The sequence below is a fragment of the Vanellus vanellus genome, assembly GCF_965231255.1.
Source record: "Vanellus vanellus genome assembly, chromosome: 1".
In the NCBI taxonomy this organism is placed as follows: Eukaryota; Metazoa; Chordata; class Aves; order Charadriiformes; family Charadriidae; genus Vanellus; species Vanellus vanellus.
The window spans coordinates 219056439-219078155 of record NC_138905.1 but is presented as its reverse complement, the minus strand read 5'-3'; the positions used below and the strand labels follow the sequence as shown (position 1 = coordinate 219078155).

General features: G+C 47.4%; 1 protein-coding gene across 1 annotated transcript in view; it reads left to right on the top strand.

Annotated features, from left to right (window-relative positions):
- Positions 1-21717, top strand: part of MYO7A (myosin VIIA) — a gene marked incomplete at both ends in the record, with an annotated part of 67335 nt that overhangs the window by 32515 nt on the left and 13103 nt on the right. Inside the window, 16 exons of the mRNA XM_082498339.1 lie at positions 759-917; positions 1277-1369; positions 2727-2821; positions 3929-4013; positions 4894-5112; positions 5283-5390; positions 5952-6161; positions 6697-6900; positions 7732-7908; positions 9842-9931; positions 11226-11353; positions 12675-12801; positions 16951-17070; positions 17798-17971; positions 19213-19440; positions 20699-20869. Of these exons, the coding sequence (XP_082354465.1) occupies positions 759-917; positions 1277-1369; positions 2727-2821; positions 3929-4013; positions 4894-5112; positions 5283-5390; positions 5952-6161; positions 6697-6900; positions 7732-7908; positions 9842-9931; positions 11226-11353; positions 12675-12801; positions 16951-17070; positions 17798-17971; positions 19213-19440; positions 20699-20869 (2388 nt within the window). The remainder of the gene's footprint in view (positions 1-758; positions 918-1276; positions 1370-2726; positions 2822-3928; positions 4014-4893; positions 5113-5282; positions 5391-5951; positions 6162-6696; positions 6901-7731; positions 7909-9841; positions 9932-11225; positions 11354-12674; positions 12802-16950; positions 17071-17797; positions 17972-19212; positions 19441-20698; positions 20870-21717) is intronic.

Genomic DNA, 21717 nt, shown 5'->3' with positions numbered 1-21717 from the left:
GCCTAAACCTGCTGTCCGGCCTTGAAACTGTCCGTTGCTTGTCAGGAGCAGCCATGGACACTGGTCTGAGATTTGTCCTTTCCCTAAAACCCTCAGCTGGTCTCAGTTCTGACCTGTTCATGTTAAGCTCCTCGGATGTCCTCCTGGGTACAGGGTGGTTTGATGATAACAGCCTTATCTCAGGGCCTCGGCGTCTCCGAGGCTGCAATCTTCCTTTATCTGACTTTGAGGTGTCACTTACCCTAAGATCAACTGGTGTAGGCACCCTAACACCTTTGAGTGCCTGAGCCTTCGTTGATATGGTCCTCTGCTTCCTCTACCCTGCCTGTACAAGAGCACTGTTATCATGATGGTAAAGTTCAGAGCGGTGGTCAGAAGTTAATGACCATGAGGAGTCATTGCAAGGGTGACTGTATGGTTTGACCCTTGTAGAAGTGGCATCGCTGCTTACTTTCCCAAGGTGATGTTCACCGTTGCGTCATTCTCTCAAGTTCTCCCCTCAGTCCTTTGTGTAATGGGTAGGACATATACAGTCTTGCAAGCAGGAATTAAAGAAATGGAGTGAGTCAAACACACTCAGCAGTTCACAGGATCAGGCCCATGACAACCAACAGTCTTATGGCTTTGGGTCCACCAAGTGAAGGATTTGGGTGGATGCCTGACTTGGTTGCCCCACACATCTTCAGGGTTCCTGTTCTCTCATGGCCAATCCAGGCCAAGATGTGCAATCAAACCACTATGTCCTGTAACCTCCCCAGCTGTTTGACCGGGAGCTGTGCGTCCGTCAGCTGAGGTACTCGGGGATGATGGAGACCATCCGGATCCGCCGGGCCGGCTACCCCATCCGCTACACATTTGTGGAGTTCGTGGACCGGTACCGGGTGCTTATGCCTGGGGTGAAGCCAGCATACAAGCAGGTGAGCATCTTCTTCCACGTGTAATGATTGCTATCTGTGGGGCTCTCCAGAGATATTTATGGGATGTGCGTCCTCTCCAAAAGCAACTATGCAACATTTGATCCCCAGGTTTTACAGCAGTACTCTGGGCTTTCCAAGCAAATGAAAAACAGTTACAGGGCTGGCAGGGACAGGGAGCTCAGCACCAAGGGACCAAATTCAGCCTGTCCCTCTCACTTACCTTAAATGTGGTGACAGTAAAGCCCTGGGAACTTCATTAACAGAAAACTGCTGGAATTGGGACCAGAAATGGTCCCCATCGGGCTTGGGAGGAGCAATGGTGAATCGGTTCTGGTGAATCCCACACCCTCTCCCACCAGGGCGACCTGCGTGGAACATGCCAGCGCATTGCCGAAGCAGTGCTCGGGAAGGATGATGACTGGCAGATAGGCAAGACAAAGATATTCCTGAAGGTAGGTGGTTCTCCGCATCCCCCCTGCCATCTGGGACCCTTGCCTGTGAAGGTGTCTCCTACCACCCCTTTTTCATCACCAGATGTGACCGTTCCCCATGGTCTCTGGGCTGGCGTGGCAGCGGGTAGAACTGGGGCCAAGGCAGGATATTTAGGGCCGGTGTAGGAAGTGGCGGGCAGGAGGAAGCCCTGACACTGCCAGCACTGATGCATGCATGTACCCATATGGACGCAGAAATAGTCACATACAGTGCATGATCTTTTCCCTCCTGGGCTGAGCCACTCAACGACATCTCCCACCTTCACCCAAAAAGCACAGGAGCAGGAGGGATGTCCAAGCATAGCCCTGCAAAGAGAGGGACTGAGAACGTTTTCTTGCACAACCCAAGATGTGCCTACAGCCTCCCTCTCTGCATTGGTCCAGCTGACACGGAGCAGCCCAAAGTTGCAGGTTACCTTCAGCCCTGTTTGCAGTCATCTCTCCTTACAAACCCGCTCCTGCGTTGCTCCGGGTAGATGAGGCTGAGCTGGCCAGAAACCAGACTGGAAGCAAAGGCTCCTCTCAAGCAAAAATCTCAGTGGTAAACCCTGACCGTTTATATCTAAATTCATCCCCAACCCCACTGTGAGTGCTGATCACCCCCATCTCTTCCCTAGAACCTGTTCCCACTCGTTGCTCTTTCCAGAGCCTGTTATCAAGATCTCACAGCTGTCAGGGCAGGAAACGGAGAAATTGGGAGGCCCTAAGGGGCCACGTGAGGTTGAGCAAAGCAGGAAACGTGTGGAGCTGCCTCTGCTGCACCCAGCACGGCCGGGCTCAGCATGCCACCGCCGGGAACGAAAGACGAGTTAACCAACGGCATGGGAGGAATCAATAGAAAGCTTGGACTGGTGCATCTGAAAGCCTCAGGGCAACGAAAGCCAGTGTTTCGGGGAGATGTTTTGTCCTTAGGGTATGGAGGCGTTTCAGCCTTGGCTAGAGGGAACAGTGGGACCCAAGCAGCCTAGAGTGTGTTCCCAAACCTCTCCAGTGCTCCCAGGAACTGCTCCCATGACTGACAGCACTAGCAGGGAGCTCTGAGTGGAAGCAAATCATAATTTGGTTGTTTTCAGATGATAAAATACTACAAATGCAGCTTCTGGATGCTCTAGTTCATTTGGCAATGAAGGCAGTAGATCGCTAGGGTTTATGTTAGGATTTCCCCAGTGAGCAAGTGGGGTGATACTTGGGATGTAAAATGTCCCAAGAGTTTATTTTGGACATCTCCTCTGGAGAAGGGTCTTGTATCAACCCTCCTGTCACACCTCCAGCAGATGGAGAGCTTGAGACATAGGTGCTGTGTCGTTTCCTCCCTCAGGACCACCATGACATGCTGCTGGAGATTGAGAGAGACAAGGCCATCACAGACAAAGTCATCCTCATCCAGAAGGTGGTCCGTGGGTTTAAAGACAGGTAGGTACGAGCCCCACTGCCAGATAGGAGGTGGGCTCTGTGGGCTGCTCCTGGGGGATGCATCACTCAGTGCTCATCTGACCAGTCCTGCCTGCAGCTGGGGAGAGGGAAGCCCTGACATGTTGGCACTCAGGTGCAGCAAGTATTGGAGGAAAACAGTAGAGGAAACAAGATGAAAACTGTATTTTATGCCTCAAACATGGACAGAATAGGACCTTCTGTCCCTGTTTACTGCTGTCTTCAGGGGAGCTGATGTTTATTTTGGCAACACGGCAGTGGGACTCTGAGCCTGCTGAAGGCAACACTAAGCCTCCAGTCTATGGGGATCCCCACAAGACTGCAATGGGGCCGTTGGGTTGTCCACTGTGACTAACGTTACTCTCCCCAAAGCCCAGGGGGCTCAGGACTCTTCCCTTTGTAACCCTGTTGCCACAGACCTGGGAGGAGGGCAGGTAGTCCATGGGGAGCTCATGGCACAGTTGTAGAGGGCAAGGCAAAGCCACAGCTGAGATCAAGCTTCAACCACAGAGGAGGAACAGTTCTTGGGGCTTTGTGCTCTTTGACTCTCTGAGCCTTGGCTGTGACTCAGGTTGTGCCTTAGGCTTTGTGGAAAGGGCGAATAAATCAGTAATCCTTACCACAGTAATCCTAGCGAGACCCCCCAAATCCTCTAGTGGGAGGTGTCCCTGCCCATAGCAGGGGGATTGGAACTAGATGGTCTTCGAGGTCACTTCCAATCTAAACCATTCTATGATTCTATGAGTTGCCTTCAAAGTATCTACATGCAGGATCAGGCCAGGCTAAGCAGGATAGGAGGTAGCAGGGTGGTGTTGCTAAAATTTGGTCTTGATCATTTGGGTAGGGTTGAATCCATTCTCAGGTGGCTGGTATTGAAGCAAGGAGAGAAGGCAGTGAGGATATTTCAGATGAGAGAGGAGCGTGCAAAAGGGAGCGAGGAGATCTTGGGGAGGAGATGTTTTCAGGCAAAAAAAAAATGTATTGTTTACTCCACACGGCTGCTAAGTTACGAATCTCCAAAGAATGAGGCACAGGAGATGATAACTCATGGTCAAACCACAGAGGCAAGTGATTGAAATGCCTTTGCAGGTCCAATTTCCTGAAAGTGAGAAATTCAGTCCTGATGATTCAGAGATACTGGCGTGGACATAACTGCCGGAAGAACTACGGTGCTGTAAGTACGGGGGCACTTCCTCACACCTCTGCCTTCCTACCTCTTTCAGCTGGGACATCTGTAAGAGTTTCCTGGCTCAAAATACCCCACTGAGCATAGGAGGGAGTGGGGTTGAGTTTTATCAGCTGGAGTGGTGAATGGAGGTTTGCTCTTGCTGCTTCACCTTCTCATTGAAGAGGGCACCTGACTACCTTCTAGCTGTCATTTTCCTCATGAGTTAGATGTCCATTACACCAACTGGTCAACTGGGGGTTTAAAAGTTTGCCCCTAGTTTCCAAGTGGCTGAAAACTCAAGAGCAGCTTCCTCTAAAAAACAGACTCCATCTCCAGGTGGGATTGTATCTGGGTTTCTCCTCAACCCAGTCCATGGCCGCCTTCTCTCCCTCTCCCAGATAGTTCTGACCCAATTGTGGGTCATTTGGGAAGTGTGTTGGGTCTAAAGTGTCTCAATATCATCCTCCAAGCCTACGACTTAATAGGAATAGCCACTTCCAGGCTGGTCAGGATGCTGCCTCTTGCCATGAAACAGGCAGGTGGTCTGCAGATGCTGGACCTCCACGGGAGCAACCCTCATGGCTTGTGGCTACCTTCAGATGACCACCCAGACCTCCTGAGGTCTCTCAAGAGCAGAAACTCCGTAGGACTCAGAGGGGAAGAAACTGCCATTGTCTTTCCTGGGCTTTGAATCAGTGCAGCAGCAGGAGGGCTTAATTACTCCACCCTCTTGCAGAACCTCCCACCCAAAGGCTTGTCCTGGTGGGGGCTCATTTCAGCAGCTCTTATTTACAGGCCTGCAAGAAAGAGATTAACAATGTAAATCTGCTTAGGATGGGAGAGCCTGTGGGCAGCGGAGTGGTTTCATCCTGTCCCCCTCTTGCAGATGCGGATCGGCTTCCTGAGACTGCAGGCCCTCTACCGATCCCGCAAGCTCCACAAGCAGTACCACATGGCTCGCCGGCGGATCATTGAGTTCCAGGCACGATGCCGAGGCTACCTGGTCCGTAGGGCTTTCCGCCACCGCCTCTGGGCTGTCCTCACTGTCCAGGCGTATGCTCGGGGCATGATCGCCCGAAGGCTGTATAAGCGCCTCCGGGGGGAAGTAAGTACCAGGAGGAGAGGTCAGTCATGGGAAACGGAGGTGGGGAGAGGGGGAATAAACATGCTTCTGCATCACGTGCTCGTGGGATTGGTATTTAAAGAGCAAAAAAGGATTTCAAAACTAAGTAGATGCCTATTCAGAAGGGCTCTTGTTTGTATTTATTCCCCCAGTATCATCGACGCCTGGAAGCAGAGAAACTTCGTCTGGCGGAAGAGGAGCGACTCCGAAAGGAGATGAGTGCCAAGAAAGCCAAAGAGGAAGCAGAAAAGAAGCACCAGGTATGTGGGGACTGATCTTTTTCTGGGGTTCTCTCTCTGTTTTCCAGGGACTGGCTTTGCTCCTTTGAGGGGGAACGCCAAAAATATCTAAGGGATTTCTGCCCTGCTTGAGCGGTTTGTATTTAATTCACTGAAGTACTCTATGCTCTAACTAGTTTGAAGCCGCTCCAGAATTTCTGATCTGCTGCACAGGAATGCCAGAGATTACGGTTGTTATTCGCTTGCTTTTGCTATTGTATAAAGGCTGAAGGGGGAACTGGGACATTCCGTGTCCATGTACACATGCATGGTTGTATAAGAGAAAATAATAAGGTCAGTGAGAGTCTCTGTGCATGGGCCAAACCCCCTAAACAGGCACTAAGGAAGGAGCAAATGCTATTGCTTTGTCCTTCTGCAGTTTGGAAACTGAGGCATGGACGTGTCACTGATTTGCTCCAAGTCACGATGTTGGTATAGCGCCCCAAGCACTGGGCAGTCTGCCTTTCTAAAGCCAGGCCTTGCAGAATTTAGTGCCAACTCTTTGGAGGGAGCAGTTCAGTCAATGTGCTTGTCCTCTTGCAGGTACGCCTGGCCCAGCTGGCGCGGGAAGACGCAGAGAGAGAAGTAAAGGAGAAGGAGGAAGCACGTCGGAAGAAAGAGCTCTTAGAAAAAATGGAGAAAGCTCGCAACGAGCCAGTGAATGACTCAGAAATGGTGGACAAAATGTTTGGATTCCTGGGGACGACCTCCTCCCTGCCTGGCCAGGAAGGACAGGCACCCAATGGCTTTGAGGTACTGGAGATATACAGGAGCCTGCCTATCACATGAAAGGCTTTAGCAACACATTAATGAATCAGGGGAGAGTGGGGCAATCCAAAAGGGGGTCTCTGAAGTCTTCTTTCAAGACCAGGCTCTTCTGTGTGGCCCCAGAGGGTTACTGTGCGGTGGCTGAGGACAGGCAGGCAGTCTGCAGGCTTTCTTTGGGGCTACGGAATGGAGGAGAGTAGTATCACTATAAGATCACTGAGGACCTGTGGCCTTTGAGATCTTTTCCTTCATGATTCATCACGGCTCATGACATTTAGCTCTTGGACATCCTTTCCCCATTGTTGCTTCTCCTACTGCTCTGGGGACGATGCTGGGCACAGACATGTCCTTCAGGACTTGGGCTTTGCATGGGCTCCAGAGTTATATTTCATGGTTTTCCCTCCAGCTGGCTTTTCCTTTTGGGATGGAAATCAGATGGACAGAAAAGTCAGGCCCAAAGGGAAAGGGTAGTTGAGTATCCAAGGCCATGCTGAGTGCCCGACACGTTCTTCCCCACTAGGATCTTGAGAGAGCCCAGAAGGAGCTGGAGGAAGAGGACCTGGATGCAGCATTGCCCCTTCCTGAAGAAGAGGAGGAAGATCTCTCAGAGTACAAATTTGCCAAGTTTGCCGCCACATATTTCCAGGGCACGACAACACACACCTACATCCGCCGACCTCTCAAGCAACCTCTCTTGTACCATGAAGATGAAGGAGACCAGTTGGTGAGGCAGGGGATGAAAGAACTCGAGCAGGGCAGGGTGGGTTGGAGAAAGCCTGGGGAACCCTTCAGCAAAAGAGCACCAGTAATTTCCCTTTGGGATACACTGGTGTGCTCGTGGTTTGGTGGAGAGCACAGCACTCATCTGCTGCACATGTATCAGTAGACACTGTCCCATTAGCATGCTTTGAGCACTGACAACACACCGAGCGTTAGAGGGATGTAGTGATGAGTCCCTCTCTGTACCTTGATATTTGTGTTAAGACAATTAATGAAGTGACCTTCATTAATTAATGGAGCTCAGGGCATGGACGATGAAAATCATTGAGTCACTACCACTGGAAAAGTTTTCTTACCTTGTCATACACACCAGTGCAGAGGTAGCAGAGAAGAAATGCTTGTCCTGTAGCCAGAAGTATAAGAGCAGAATCATACTGAACCTGCATGGCTGTAATGAACATCACATTGGCCATGAACTTGCCTCCACTGTGGTTCTCCTTCCCCTCTGCAGTGAGTGAGGAGCAGCCAGTCACTGCCTCTCTATAGGGTTGGCATCTCCTAGTCAAGAAGCAAACCCCTTGTAGGGTGCACAAACACACTCATGATGGTGTGAACACAGAGCCTGAATTTGTGGTCCAGCCACCAGCCTACCCAGCTTGCTCAGATGGGGTGCACGCTGCAGGCAAAGCTGTTATGTGTGATGCAGGAAAGTGTTTTATCCCCTGCAGATGTACAGGGAGACAACAGTGGTGATCCTGATAGATTCAGCATGGCTTGACCACCTCCTCCACTGCCCTGGAGCAAGCTAATGGAGTAAATCTTTCCTTTCAAATAGGCAGCACTTGCTGTATGGATCACCATCCTCCGTTTCATGGGAGACCTCCCTGAGCCAAAATATCATACAGCCATGAGTGACGGTGGCGAGAAGATACCAGTGATGACAAAAATCTATGAGACTCTTGGGAAAAAGACCTATAAGAAAGAACTGCAGGCTCTGCAGGGAGAAGGAGAGGTAACTGCTGGGGCTGTGAAAGAGACACTATTATTAGGTGTTGGATATTGAAATGTGTTGGAAAGGAACGACTTGTGGGGCTTGCTGCAGGCAATCAGTCCGTGTGTCACGTGTTGATCCTGTCACCACTTCTTCACCGGGATAACTGAATGTGCCCCAGCAATAGATTAAGGGAAGTGCTCTGATATCTCTCATGGGCTTGGATCTCTCTTCTCTTCCTTGTAGGCCAGAAATACATGGGGGGAGTGCAATGTCCTATGACATCGGTCTCTCGTTTGGGGATTTCTTTTTGATCTGACCTGGATTGGAAGAGACTAAATTAAAAATGTGCCCTTAATCTTGGAGCAGGAAGTAAGGAGTTACCAGGAGATTAAGCAGTGGAAATAAAAAAAAAATAAAAAAAATCCCTTTTGCATCTTCAGTGCATTCTGGGATGTCACTGGAGGACTTCGTCTTAGGAGCCCTCCCAGATAAGACATTGCTCTGGATAAATCGCTGTCCGTAGCACTGATATGCTTTCCTCTTTGCCAATTACTTTATTCAGCAGGACAAGGTATTACCTGCTATTGGGATATTCTAGATGGCACTGTTGCATTTTCAAGAAGTTTTCTGTAGTATCACCTAGACAAGCTCCTGCAGCATTTGCAGATGTAAATTAACAAATCTCCTATCTATTAGAGACAGTGATATCGTTCAGCACTTTCAGTGAATTCTCTGAGAAGGAAAGTAGCCTCATCTGGATTGTAATTCTGTAAAAACATACACCAAGAATCACTTTTCATTCCTTCTACCTATAATTTCTTGCTTGTTTATTACAAAAAAAAGGTATATTTTGGACAATTGAGGCATCAGGTAGTACAGAAGAGGAGGAAAATTTAAGCTGTCATTTTTGTCTGTGGTTACATCTGCTCTACAGAGTGCACAACGGTTCAGAGAGATGTCTGAGCTGACCATGAGCAGGATGATTTGCAATTCCAGGTTTACAGCAGCAACTTGGCTTTATAATGGATATAAACTGTCACAGCTGCAGGGCTTGAAGTGTTGATCTGTTGTAAAATCACAGTCTTTTCAAAGCTGTTTAGATGGGAAGAGGGTAACTGGGCCAAAAAGCGAAGTGATTATCCGTGCCATTTTAATCCCACAGCTGGCATAAAGTTGGTATAAAAGTAGAAATCCAACAGTGACTTGATGATGTGTAGTCAGTACCTGGGTCTGTCTCACATCAAATTTATTCTTCTGGGAAATCTGATAGAGCACAGAGGTGGTTAATAGTGATGAAACCACAAAGGGTAACTACTTGTCCATGAATCCCTGGCTAGACGACTTCCAGCTCACAAACCTGCTGTGCAGATGGCTCATCTCAGAAGGTGGTCTTGCTTATCTCATTCGCGATGTAGGAACATGCCTGAATGGGAGACAACAGAACTGGGTGGGCATAAGTTGAATCAGACACTTATTCTCTAGGAAAGGAAAGGAATGGAAAGGAGTGGAAAGGAATGGAATGGAATGGAATGGAATGGAATAGAATAGAATAGAATAGAATAGAATAGAATAGAATAGAATAGAATAGAATAGAATAGAATTGATATTTCAGTTTTAAGGGACCTACAACTATCATCTAGTCCAACCGCATGACCTCTTCGGGGCTGACCAACAGTTAAAGCAAATTATTCAACATAACTTTTTTCAGACGACCCCAATATGTAGTTTTGATCTGGGGGAGGCTCGCTGATTAGAAAGTGTCCACAAAATTCAGAGTCAGGCTAAGGTTATCAGGGGTCATGGCAGTATGGGTCCGTACTTCTGGTTCTCACCAGCCTCTGAAATATCTCACTCTGTGCCTTTTGCGGAAGCCCAGGGGAGGCAGGGTGAGCATGGATTCGGTGGGGCTCCGTGTCTCACCGCATTGCACTCCGCGCCTCTTGCTTTGCAGAGTACTCACATTGACGGGCACAAGAAGAACAGTGTGCGGCACAAACTGGTCTCCTTAACACTCAAGAAGAAATCCAAACTGACGGAGGAGGTGAGAGGAGACGCTTGGCCGCCTGGCAGCACAAGTGCCGTCGGATTGTCTGCAGCCCTCTCTGACTCTCTTCTGCTTTTCCCTAGACAACATAGAACCAGCCCTCCTCTGGGTTTGGCGCTACCTGTCTCTCTGCCTGAAAGATTTAAGGAGTGTTTAAGGGGAAAGGTTGGCTTCCCGTGTCTCCTTGAGTCATTCTGCACCTCGCGCCGGCCTCCCCTCGGCTCCCGTTCTTCATCCATCCAGCACCTTCCCTTCCCTCTTTCACAGCCCTCCATCCAGCTGCCGATATCTCCCACCACTCTGTGATGGTCTGAATGTTACCCCTGCTTTTAGTTTCCTGCCCTTCGCCATGGCGTAGGTAGCAGAGATGGGGTCTCCAAAAGCGCTCACCCTTATCCTCTGCTCCTCACCAGTGCCAGGGCCATAACGCCCCATGGGAGCCGTTTGCCTAAGCTGAGAGCTTTTGAAAATCCCATTCCAAAAGAGAGAGGAGTGATAAATATTTATTATTATTTTTTTTTTGGGGGGGGGGGGGGTGGGGAGGGCATGGAGACATGGATTCAGTCTTCTTTTACACACTGGCAGAGCAGGGAGCACTCTCACCTGGCTGTAGCTGCTTGGGAGCGTGAAGATTGCTCTCAGAGACAGTCACCCTCCTTCCCTTTAGGGTCAGTGGGGAGAAATAGGACCCATTCCAGCTTACCCTAACGTGGCTCTGAACGCGCTCTAGAAATGCCCATCTTTCTCCTGTGGCTCTAAATGGAGAGTGGGTTGACTAGCCGAGACGGAGAGCTGGTAGGCGGACAAATGCCATCCCCGATCTTCCAAACAGCACCACGCTTATGCGCTTTCAGCTGCATCGTTAGCATGGGCAGCGGGTCTATTTTGCCAGAGTTTTAATGATTTGTTTTAATATGACTGAGTTAAAGGGATGGGTCCTCCTCGGCAATAAGCTGGGGTTATTCCAAAGACCCTTGGTGGCTCTCTCCCAGCTGCAGGACCAGCTCAGAGCTGGGATGCGAGGGTATCATTGTAGAAACCATGGGCGAAGACCAAGCAGGTGGGAATGTGACTAGAGAGGACCATTTTCAGCTTACCCATATGTGATTAAAGCCAACAAAGTCAAACTCTCCCATTGCTGTTTAAGCACTAGTTTGAGGAACTTCTGTGACCCCTCCTGGCTGGGGGAGGACTCTTCCCTGGGGAAGCACCACACGTTTGGGATGGGAGGGGGCGGGGGGGGACATAGTAACTGGCTGTACTGAAAGAGAGCAATGTGTCTGGTTGGCAGGTGACAAAGAGACTTCACGATGGTGAGTCTACGCTCCAGGGTAATAGCATGCTTGAAGACCGACCCACTTCAAACCTGGAGAAACTCCATTTCATTATTGGTAACGGCATCCTCAGGCCAGCCTTAAGGTTAGAAATCAAGACAAAGGCATGAACATGCCATTCTTTTCATTCCTTCTTCCTTGAGCTATTCTCGCAGCTAATCAAATGATTTTGCTGCTGTGTGCAGCTTTACAAATCTCTTATTCTACCATTTTTATGGTTGAGTTGTATAATACGGGCTGGGTCGTGTTCCTTATGCTCCATATCAGGCCTGATGGAAAGACCATGCAGAGGGACTCAAATGCTTCTGAAAGTGCTAGTGGCTACTGGATTGTTTTTTTAACTCTCACTCCTGTTGTTCACTAACTTTTGTTTTCTATGTTCCCATTTAGATCTCTTTTGTTTGTGTGACTGTTTTTAATGGCATGCTAATGGAAAACTCAGACTAATTTCAGTTGCTAAATTAAGCATTCAAAAAGTGGAAAGTACCAAATTGAGGCCAACTACACATCTTTGGTTTAGCCCATTTATGTATGTGTTTTTATGTAGTCACACTCTTTTCACTCACACCTAGCTGCTCACTCCAGGAACAGGGTGGGCATCCTCATCTGATGAACAGCTTCTCTCATTTCCATTTTCTCCTCCCAGTTAACCATGAAACCTTTAGCCTTACTTTTCTGCACAAAGTCTGCTCTGAAGGCAGACCTGGTAGTGTCCTGCGGGGTTTCCCGTGGGGTTTGTCAGTGTAACAGGTTGGCTGACGTTTTTATTGCCTCCTGTGTAGATGAGGAAGTACTGTTATCCCTCATTTTGCATGTAGAGAACTAAAGTTAAAGTCAAAAGTGGACATTAAATCCCAAACTGGGATACCCATCAATGTACGTGTCTGTTTGTACATAAGAGCTGGACAAACCTTGACCTCCACTGAAGCTGATAATTCCCAACACTGCCAGAAAGCAGGTTCAGATGTTTCAAGAAGGACAGCCAGCAGATGAAGCCTCCCAGCTGATGGCTCTCTATGAAACTTAGTTTAGGAGACCCTCTTGGAAAGAGACACTGGGAAATCTTTGTGAGAAATCAGGGTAGGCTCCATCATCCAGAGGTGACATTCAGCTGCCTGAACCTTGAGAGTCCCCTTCATTTCCCTCTTTCTCTACGCAGTGTGAGTCAGCTGTGGAGAATCTCAGCTGAAGCTTAGGGACAACTCAGTGGACATTACAGGTCTGATGGTGGATGGCATCTTAGAGACAGTACAATGATCGGGGTGACCATCCTTAGAGCAGTTCAATTAATATTCTTGCGATTCTAAAATGAACTTTTAACTATCTATCACATGCAGACAGGGTCTGGCTCTATGTTGAAAAACACCACCTCGTTAAGTCTAACTTTTTTTTAATTCCTATTGCAGGGATGAAATCTATTGTCAAATCTGCAAACAGCTGACCCAGAACCCATCCAAAAGCAGCCATGCCAGAGGTTGGATCTTGATGTCCCTCTGCGTGGGATGTTTTGCTCCTTCTGAGAAGTTTGTGAAGGTAAATTGTAGATGATATTTGTCTCATTAATTATCTTCCAATACATTATCTTTTCCTTCCATAGGACCAGCTTTTCTCGTGGGTTTCACAGTAGAGGGAATCTTGGTCTTTAGCTTTGCCAGGAATGACAATGACATAAAGTTCCTAATCAGAAAGAAAAGTGTGCGTGATCCCAAGCTCAATGTCTAAAGTGGATCAGATGACTCGCTCCTGAGAAGTGTCTCTCTTTCCTGTGACTCTGAAAGGAGTGTAGACAACCAATTCACCTGGAGTACTGCATCCAGCTCTGGGACCCTCAGCACGGGAAAGACATGGACCTAATGGAGCAGGTCCAGAGGAGGCCACAAAGATGATCAGAGGGCTGGAGCACCTCTGCTGTGAGGACAGGCTGAGAGAGTTGGGGCTGTTCAGCCTGGAGAAGAGAAGGCTCTGGGAAGACGTTATTGCAGCCTTCCAGTACTCTACGGGGTTTAATAAGAAAGATGGGGACAAACTTTTCAGCAGGGCCTGTTGCAATAGGACAAGGGGTAATGGCTTTAAACTAAAAGAGGGGAGATATAGACTAGATAGAAGGAAGAAAGTTTTTATGCTGAGGGTGGTGAGGCACTGGCCCAGGTTGCCCAGAGAGATGGGAGATGCCCCATCCCTGGAAACATTCCAGGTCAGGTTGGACGGGGCTCTGAGCAACCTGATCTAGTTGAAGATGTCCCTGCTCAAGGCAAGGGAGGTTGGACTAGATGGCCTTTGAAGGTCCCTTCCAACCCAAATTCTTCTATGATTCTATGAATTCAGATGATGCCTCTTGCACTTAGGTGTGTGAAGATGTGATTAAACGATTTCTGGCAGAAAACTTGATTGTGGGAGGCTGCAAGTGGAATTTGGGTGCTCAGAATGGCCCACATTCCTCCCCTGTTTCTCACATGCAAAGGTCTACGCATTCATTCAAGAATCTACTGGCTTTGACAGCATGACCTCAGGCATGTACTCTAACAAAATTGGCAAGGAACAGTACTACAAAGCTAAGTATAAATATAACTTAATATAAAAAAATCCACATAGAAATAGAAGGGTTTAATTTACTTGGAAGTATGTTTGCTTATAATTGCTTTCTGCATATTACAACTTGCCTCACCTCGTGTCATACTGAAAATGTCCTATTCCAAATAGTGACATGAGAGATGACATGTAAGGTATTTTCAAAAGCAGGACTGAAGTCAGTGGGAGATGCTAAGAGAATAACACAGTTGAAAATCAAGTTGTTCTTAAGGATTTTCTTTTTTTCCTGGGCAAAGTCCATGTTTTGTTGCCTAGACTTGAACAGCCTGCCTTCCAAATGGGTTACACACCTGGAGTCTGACTAACACCAACAGATTGCTCAAGTTAATCCCATGCCTAAGAGTTTGGCTGGCACAGGGCAAAGGACTCAGCGCTGTATCTTTGCTTTGCCATGACATGAGAAGACCTCCTTTGTCCTTCTCAGATCTTTGAATGTTGGAGCCTGGACCTGCTCCCAAGCCTGCTGGAGATAAAGATGTTCCATTAATTTCCATAGATATCAGAACAGCTACTCGGTCCTCAGCACCGAAAGAGCTGAAGCCAAGAATAGAAATCCCTCCTTCATCCCCAGGCCTTGACAGTACAAAATCTAATAAAGCAGATAAATCGCTGGCAAAGGGGCAGGAAATGAAGTTATGTCTGGAAATGAGATCTGAGAAAGTATGCCACAGGAGGTTGTGTGGGTTTAAGTCTTTAATAGTGGAAGATTATTTTAGGTGAGTGAAGCACTTCTCAGAAATAATTTATGGGTAGCTCTGAAGATTGAGACATTCACCTCCGTCCAAAGTTATGGTCCATGCTGAAATACGTGGCTTTGGAGAGGGTTTATGCTAATTCTGCCCTTAATCATCCTGGGCAGTAGATCAACCCTTGGGCAAAAGGGGCTGTTGGAGATGAAAGGAGATATTCACACAGTCTGATTTCAGACACTTTTCTCCTCTTTACAGGGCAGGGAAAGAGTCGGGCTCCTCTAGAGGGCAATCCTGAGAACATAAGCCAGGGTCCCACTCTGAATCTCCTTCCAGAAAGGTTTCTGTCCCCATAGGCAACCTGTGGTGACGGAGGCTCCTTGAGTATGAGTGTGAACACCCCTTGTAGCAGCCCACACTGTGGTTACCCTTCAAAGCCCCAGTCTTGCAAACAGCAACGCACAAGCAGTGGCTTGGACAATGTCTCGGAGCTCCTCTGAAGCCACTGTAGTTATCCATCAACATCACTGATACCTTCCAGCTTAAAATGTTATGTTTTGACATAAAGCATTCTCACGATGAAATGTTAACTCTGCCCCCCCAACTGCACCTTTTCCCATCCAGACTCACTTTTTTGTTTTGTGAAAAGTCGAGGAATATTCAAAGTTTGTTGCGGCTCAGTGAACACTTCTGTTTTGAAGCTCCATTAACCCAGGCCACCAAGTCCAGTCTGTTCTGGGTTGGGAGGTAAATTCCACGTCAGCCCCAGACCTTACTCTCAGACTCTTAATCTATTAGTACCATGTTTTCAGGAGTCTGTAGGCAGCTGAAACCTGATTTACTATGAGTTTACTGACTACTGCTTTAACTGTGTAACAGCTACCATTGAATGTATGATAGCCATGCGTTGGCTATCAGCCAGTTCGCTAGGTGTAATTTTGTTAACCTTGTGTCTTTTTCGATTGATGCTCTAACTTCTCATTTAGCAGTAATTATCCACCATTTTAATAGAAGAAAAAGCATACAAGGGTAAATATCTCTTAGCGTTTCTTTCCTATACTCTTCCATGCAGTGAGTGTTGTATCAGACCCCTGGTTACTTTTCTCCTGAAACCTTTAGGCTCTAACTTTAATAGCAGAAGCAGTATGGAAAAAAAAGATGAGAAATTTCAGGAAACTGTTGTTCCACAACCTTCAAAAGTGTCAATTATGACTGGACAATTTGCGAAGGATTAAGCTGATAATGAGGCAGTCTTCGATATGTTTTCCTGCTCCCAACGATGAAGGTCACGCTTTGGATCCCATTAGACACCTTTATCACATCATATGCTAAGCATGGAGTCAAGACACATTAGTGCTCCTACTCTTTGTACCTTTCTTTCAATTAGTAAAGGACTTTGGGGTGAAGGTTCAGTCACAAGGAAGGAGAAAGACAAAAATAGGTAATTACATAGCTCATTATTAACAGCATAATTAAAACCACATTTTTACACAGCATCAGCTACTTGCAATCATTTGCAACAGCTCCCATCCATACAGCCTTGCTGTATTATTTATTTCAGAGTATCTCTATAAGTTACGACTGACAGAGATATCTGTCCCTCTACCCATGTTATTTATGGACTGACAGTGTTATAGGGCAGCCTGTGTTACTGAAGGAACAGCTATGTGCTATCATTCAGAGAACTCTATCTATCTATAATGTGTCTCTGAAAAATATGTTTTACAGAACTATTAGTCTTAGCTACCTTTATGGCCAAGACATCCATGTAATATTTTTAAATGTATTATCTTTCATATTGTGGAAGTCACTGGATTTAATTTTCTCTGCAATAATGTGGTTGTATTTTTAACGTACAGTGAAGTGCTTCAAATTCTGGTTTAGGATCATCTAAAATGCAATTTAAAATCTGACTAAAGAAACATCTGTTTAATGTAATTGCAAAAGATCTTTTGGATTGGCAGCTAAGTGTTCTGAGTGGCATTTGCTTACGATTCCCCTGGTTCGTTACTTATGGGCCTTTTTCATTCACTCCCGTCTTTTTGGCCAACACTCAATAACATTTTGCAGTATATCCTTAAAATACAGAGATAGAAATCAGAGGCAGCAATAGCAGGAACAGGAAAGCGTCTGCACTAGCTTCGATCAAAGCTCTTTCTAGGCTGGTATCTTATCTCCAGCGAGGCCAGAAATGCGCAGTATAAGAACAAGGCGAGGGTGCAGACCGTCCTACTGGCTCTCAGCTTCCAGCAAGGTGGTGTAGGAACATCCCACACCTGAGCGGTATCGCTGCCGTTGGCAGTGCCAGAGGGCTTCTCTCCAATAAATCATTGCTTTTCAACCTCTGCAAACACTCGGCCTCTAGAGCCCGTGGTCTAACCAATGTGTGCCTTGCTGCCAACAGTATTTAAGGAACTTTATCAACGGTGGCCCCCCGGGCTACGCTCCCTATTGCGAGGAGAGGCTGAGGCGGACGTTTGCCAACGGGACAAGGACGCAGCCACCCAGCTGGCTGGAGCTGCAGGTACGAGCCCCTCCATCCCCTCCACGGGCAGCTGGGGCTCAGGGTTTGAGCCTTTTATCATCACGGGAGCCACATCTCTGGCAGGACAGAAAGTAGCGTGACAAAACTCTTACTTCTCACAAGAATTTTCAGGTATTTCCAAGATATTGCATTCCCCACGCATCCTGGCTTTGCTCCAGGGTATGCTGAAGATAAACCCTTCGGCTACATCGATACTTGTAAATTAAATGCGTTCGAGAGTGCTCTGAGGCATGGAGGCCAGCTGGCACGGAGCAAGCCCCCATGTATGCCAGGAAACTGTCCTCCAGGTGAAGGTGCCTGTAGGCAAACTGCCTACTGGGAACGGTCCCAGGGACTTGTTCAGGGATAGCCATAGCCGGAACACACACAGTTCATGAAATAATTGCTCATTTTCTGTGCTGGTTTACTAGCACAGACTGTGCTCCCATGCCCAGGCGCATTCCCGGGCATGCTTGGATTTACTGGATTAGACACTTTGATGACTGGATGTGTTAAATAAAAAATCTGAGATTTCTAAGTGCCTCCAGTTGGTGACTGTGCAGTACCCTGTGGAGAAGTATGTTACATCAGTATTGAAAAAGAGCCAGTCAGCGGAATCGGGAATTAGAAAATGGTTACCACGGTTGGGTGGAAGAGTATGTAGGTAAATAGTCTCGATGGGATTGAAATATGCACGCCTTTATAAAATTTGATTTTAATCCATTAGGCAACCAAATCCAAGAAACCAATCATGCTGCCTGTCACATTTATGGATGGGACCACAAAAACCCTCTTGACCGACTCTGCGACAACCGCTAAAGAGCTCTGTAATTCTTTGGCTGACAAAATCAGCCTGAAGGACCGATTTGGCTTTTCGCTTTACATTGCACTTTTTGACAAGGTATGTCTTAAATTATGTTCCTGACTAGCACTCTAAAAGAAGAGGGAGGTTCTCCTTCCCGTCACTTATCTTCCAGAGGGCACAAGGACCCTGTGCTCCGAGCAAACAACCAGCTTCAAGGTCAGGAAGGAACATTTCTACCGTGCAGATGCCAGCATGATTTTCACAGTGAGAGTAGTCAAACATTGGAGCAGGGCTGCAGAGACACTGATAATCTCCCTCCTTGGAGATTATCAGAATTTAACAGCAGAAGACACAGAGCAACCTGATCAAAGGTGGATCTGCTCTGGCTAGTGGGCTGGATCAGAAACCTCCAGAAGTGCCTTTCCACCTGTGTTATTCTGTGATGCTATGCTCTTACTCTCAGTCAAGCTACTTTGAGTTGAATTTCCAGTAAAAAAAAAAACAGCCTAAATTTTTATGCAAGGGAGGATTCAACGTTTAATTGGAAAGCTGATGGTTGAAATTAAGCTTCCAAAATGAGCTAAAATCCAAACTGCCATACCTGCTTTGGCATTTAACCTGATTTATTTAACCTAAAAACATACCTTTTTTTTGCAGAAATTCCATTAAAAAAATCCATAAATGAGAAGGGAAAACAGATCTAGGGTAAAACTTCATCAGGTGAGACAACAGCTGCAAGCCAATGAAACAGAATTATTCCTGCAGCTGCTGTGTAAGAGGATGAAGTATATTCTCACCTCTGCATGTGGCCACCTCTGCCTGTGGGCGGAGAAGGGAATGGTTTATGCTCTGTCTTCTTGGTCCTTTTTGAGGAGATATTCATCCAGAGATGTTCACTCTGAGGAGACATGGTGCTTTAGGGCCTTGTGCCAGACCACAGTGAGAAGACAGAGGCGCTTCTGCTTCCTCTGTAACAGGACAGGCTGTTTATTCTGGGTTTGTCTGATGCTTATCATGGTTGGATCCAAATCCGTGACTTTGAAACGGGATGTTTCAAAGCACAGTATGAAAAAACAATACTTTATAATGGGGCCATTGGCTTTGCTAATTCACGCTGATGCTCTCTTTTCATTCTGGATGGGAAACAGGGGCTCAAAACAAAATAGCTCACTCAGCTATGCTGTAGACCTATTCAGTCTTGACTGGCTAGTAGAGATATTTTTGATTTATTTTGATTGGAAAAGAAGTCTGGATGAGTGACTTGCAGGTAGATAACTCTCGCTAGAGAGCTCAGCATTTATTTGGGTGAATGTCACATTTCCCTCTGCCCTGACTAGGTCTCCTCGCTGGGGAGCGGCAATGACCATGTGATGGATGCTGTGTCTCAGTGCGAGCAGTACGCCAAAGAGCAGGGAGCGCAGGAGCGCAACGCGCCATGGCGGCTCTTCTTCAGGAAGGAGATCTTCACTCCTTGGCACAACCCGAACGAGGACAATGTGGCCACCAATCTCATTTACCAACAGATCGTGCGAGGGGTGAAGTTTGGGGAGTACCGGTGTGACAAGGTAAGCGTCCTCAGGAACCACTGGTCTCGTGAAGTTTCATCAAAAGTGATGAGAAGTCTTCCTCCCTGAACACCTGCTAGCTTGGGGATTATGGTATTCACTTGGGGATCAGGAGCTACAGGAATCCAATCCTCTGGCTGACCACACAGTCCTATGTGCTGCATGAGCACTCTCTGCTGGTGAATTTTGGATGTGAGCGTGAACAGCCACTTCATCCATCAGCTTCATTTTGGAGAGCCACAAGCACCCTGTAACTAGATTACCAGATCAGGAGTATACAGCAGGATCCTGTTTGGTGAATCCTGCTGAGCCTTTGACATGAGAGATGCTTTTCAGCATATCCAGACCTTTGCCATGCAATACAAACCCTCACACTGCTGACTGCAGGCTTCAGAAGCAGGCTGAACTGCAAGGAAAGAGTGGGACAAATACGTTCACACACAACACAGGGTTGCATGGTGGTGGTCACTGTACAGCTTCATAGAATCAGAATAATTTGGGTTGGAAGGAACCTTAAAGATCATCTAGTTCCAACCCCCCTGCCATGAGCAGGGACACCTCCCACCAGACCAGGTTGCTCCAAGCCCCGTCCAACCTGGCCTTGAACACCTCCAGGGATGGGGCAGCCACAGCTTCTCTGGGCAACCTGGGCCAGCGCCTCACCACTCTCAGAGTAAAGAGTTTCTTCCTAATATTTAATCTAAATCTCCCCACTTTCAGTTTAAAACTGTTACTCCTCATCCTATCACTCCACCCCCTGATAAAGAGGCCCTCCCCATCTTTCCTGTAGGTACTGGAAGGAGCTATAAGGTCTCCCTGGAGCCTTCTGTTCTCCAGACTGAACAACCCCAACTCTCTCAACCTGTCTTCACAGGAGACGTGCTCCAGCCCTCTGATAATTTTTGTGGCCTCCTCTGGACTTGCTCCAACAGGTCCATGTCCTTCTTATTGTTGGGGGCCCCAGAGCTGGATGCAGAACTGCAGTGGGGTCTCACGAGAGCAGAGTAGAGGGGCAGAATCGACTTGCTGGTCACACTTCTTTTGATGCAGGCATTCTTTTGATATTAAGGCTTAGTCATAGCTTTTAGTGGTCAATCTCCTGAACTTTGGATGTGCAAAAAACAGCGGTGAAGTTCTGCCGAAAGGAAGCATCCCCACACCATTCTGAAGCAGCAGTACATCCAGCCTCCATAAAGAGCTCCTTGAGTGAGGTGATGGCCTGGTAACAGCATTAACTTGGCTTGTTTATCTCCCGCAGGAAGAAGACCTGGCAGAACTGGCTTCCCAGCAGTACTACGTGGACTATGGGTCAGAGATGGTACTGGAAAGGCTCCTAAATCTAATTCCATCCTACATCCCGGACAGAGAGATCACAGCTTCGAAAACAGTGGAAAAATGGGCTCAGCTCATTATAGCTGCACATAAAAAGGTGAGGACAACAGATCACCTGGCAAGGGCCAAGGCATGCTTCACTAGCTTCATGTGCCTTTTAAACATACATCAGACATTATAGCTCAGCACTCAGCCCAGCCTGAAGCTAAACCAAAGAGAAAGGACAGAAAGGTTTTGTACCAGCCATATCCAGCTTTAGCACTGGTTTTGGGGCAAGATCTGACAGAAGACAACCTGCAGGATTGACTGTGAGAAGCAAAATGCCATCTCTTGGGTCTCACTCCTGTTACACAGGATTGTGATGTTATTGTTTGTATTACAGCAGCGGTTCATGTCTCCAGGCGATGTCAGGACCTTATTGTGCCAGGTGTTATACAAAACCTCCCAGACTTCCATAAGAACACCTGTGACACCCTCCCACAGCAACACATTCCATAACTCATTACCCATAACTCATGACTAGTCATGAGGGTTGGTCATCCAGGCATGAGAATTAGCATTCATTTAATAACAGGAGCCAGCTTCAGATTAAGACCCCTAAAATACAAACATCTCCATGTGTGTTTGGAGTCTCACTTCCCACTACTGTCAGTGGTGACCCAAGGATACAATTCAGTTGGATCTTGCAGGTCCTCCATCAGCCTGTCAGCTACATACAGAGTCTGAGGTATCTGAGGATGTCCTAAATAAAGCCAGATGACTGTGCTTATGGGTTATCGAGTGTCTGTTTCCATCTAAAGGACTGTCATGCTGAAAGGTAGACACCTACCTTAGGGAAACCAAAAGTTAGCTGAGATGAATCCCACTCAGACTGGTCACCCTAGACACATGCCCAGCCTTCTCAGAGTTGAATTATTCCCTGAAGTGGGAACCAAAATTTTGCCA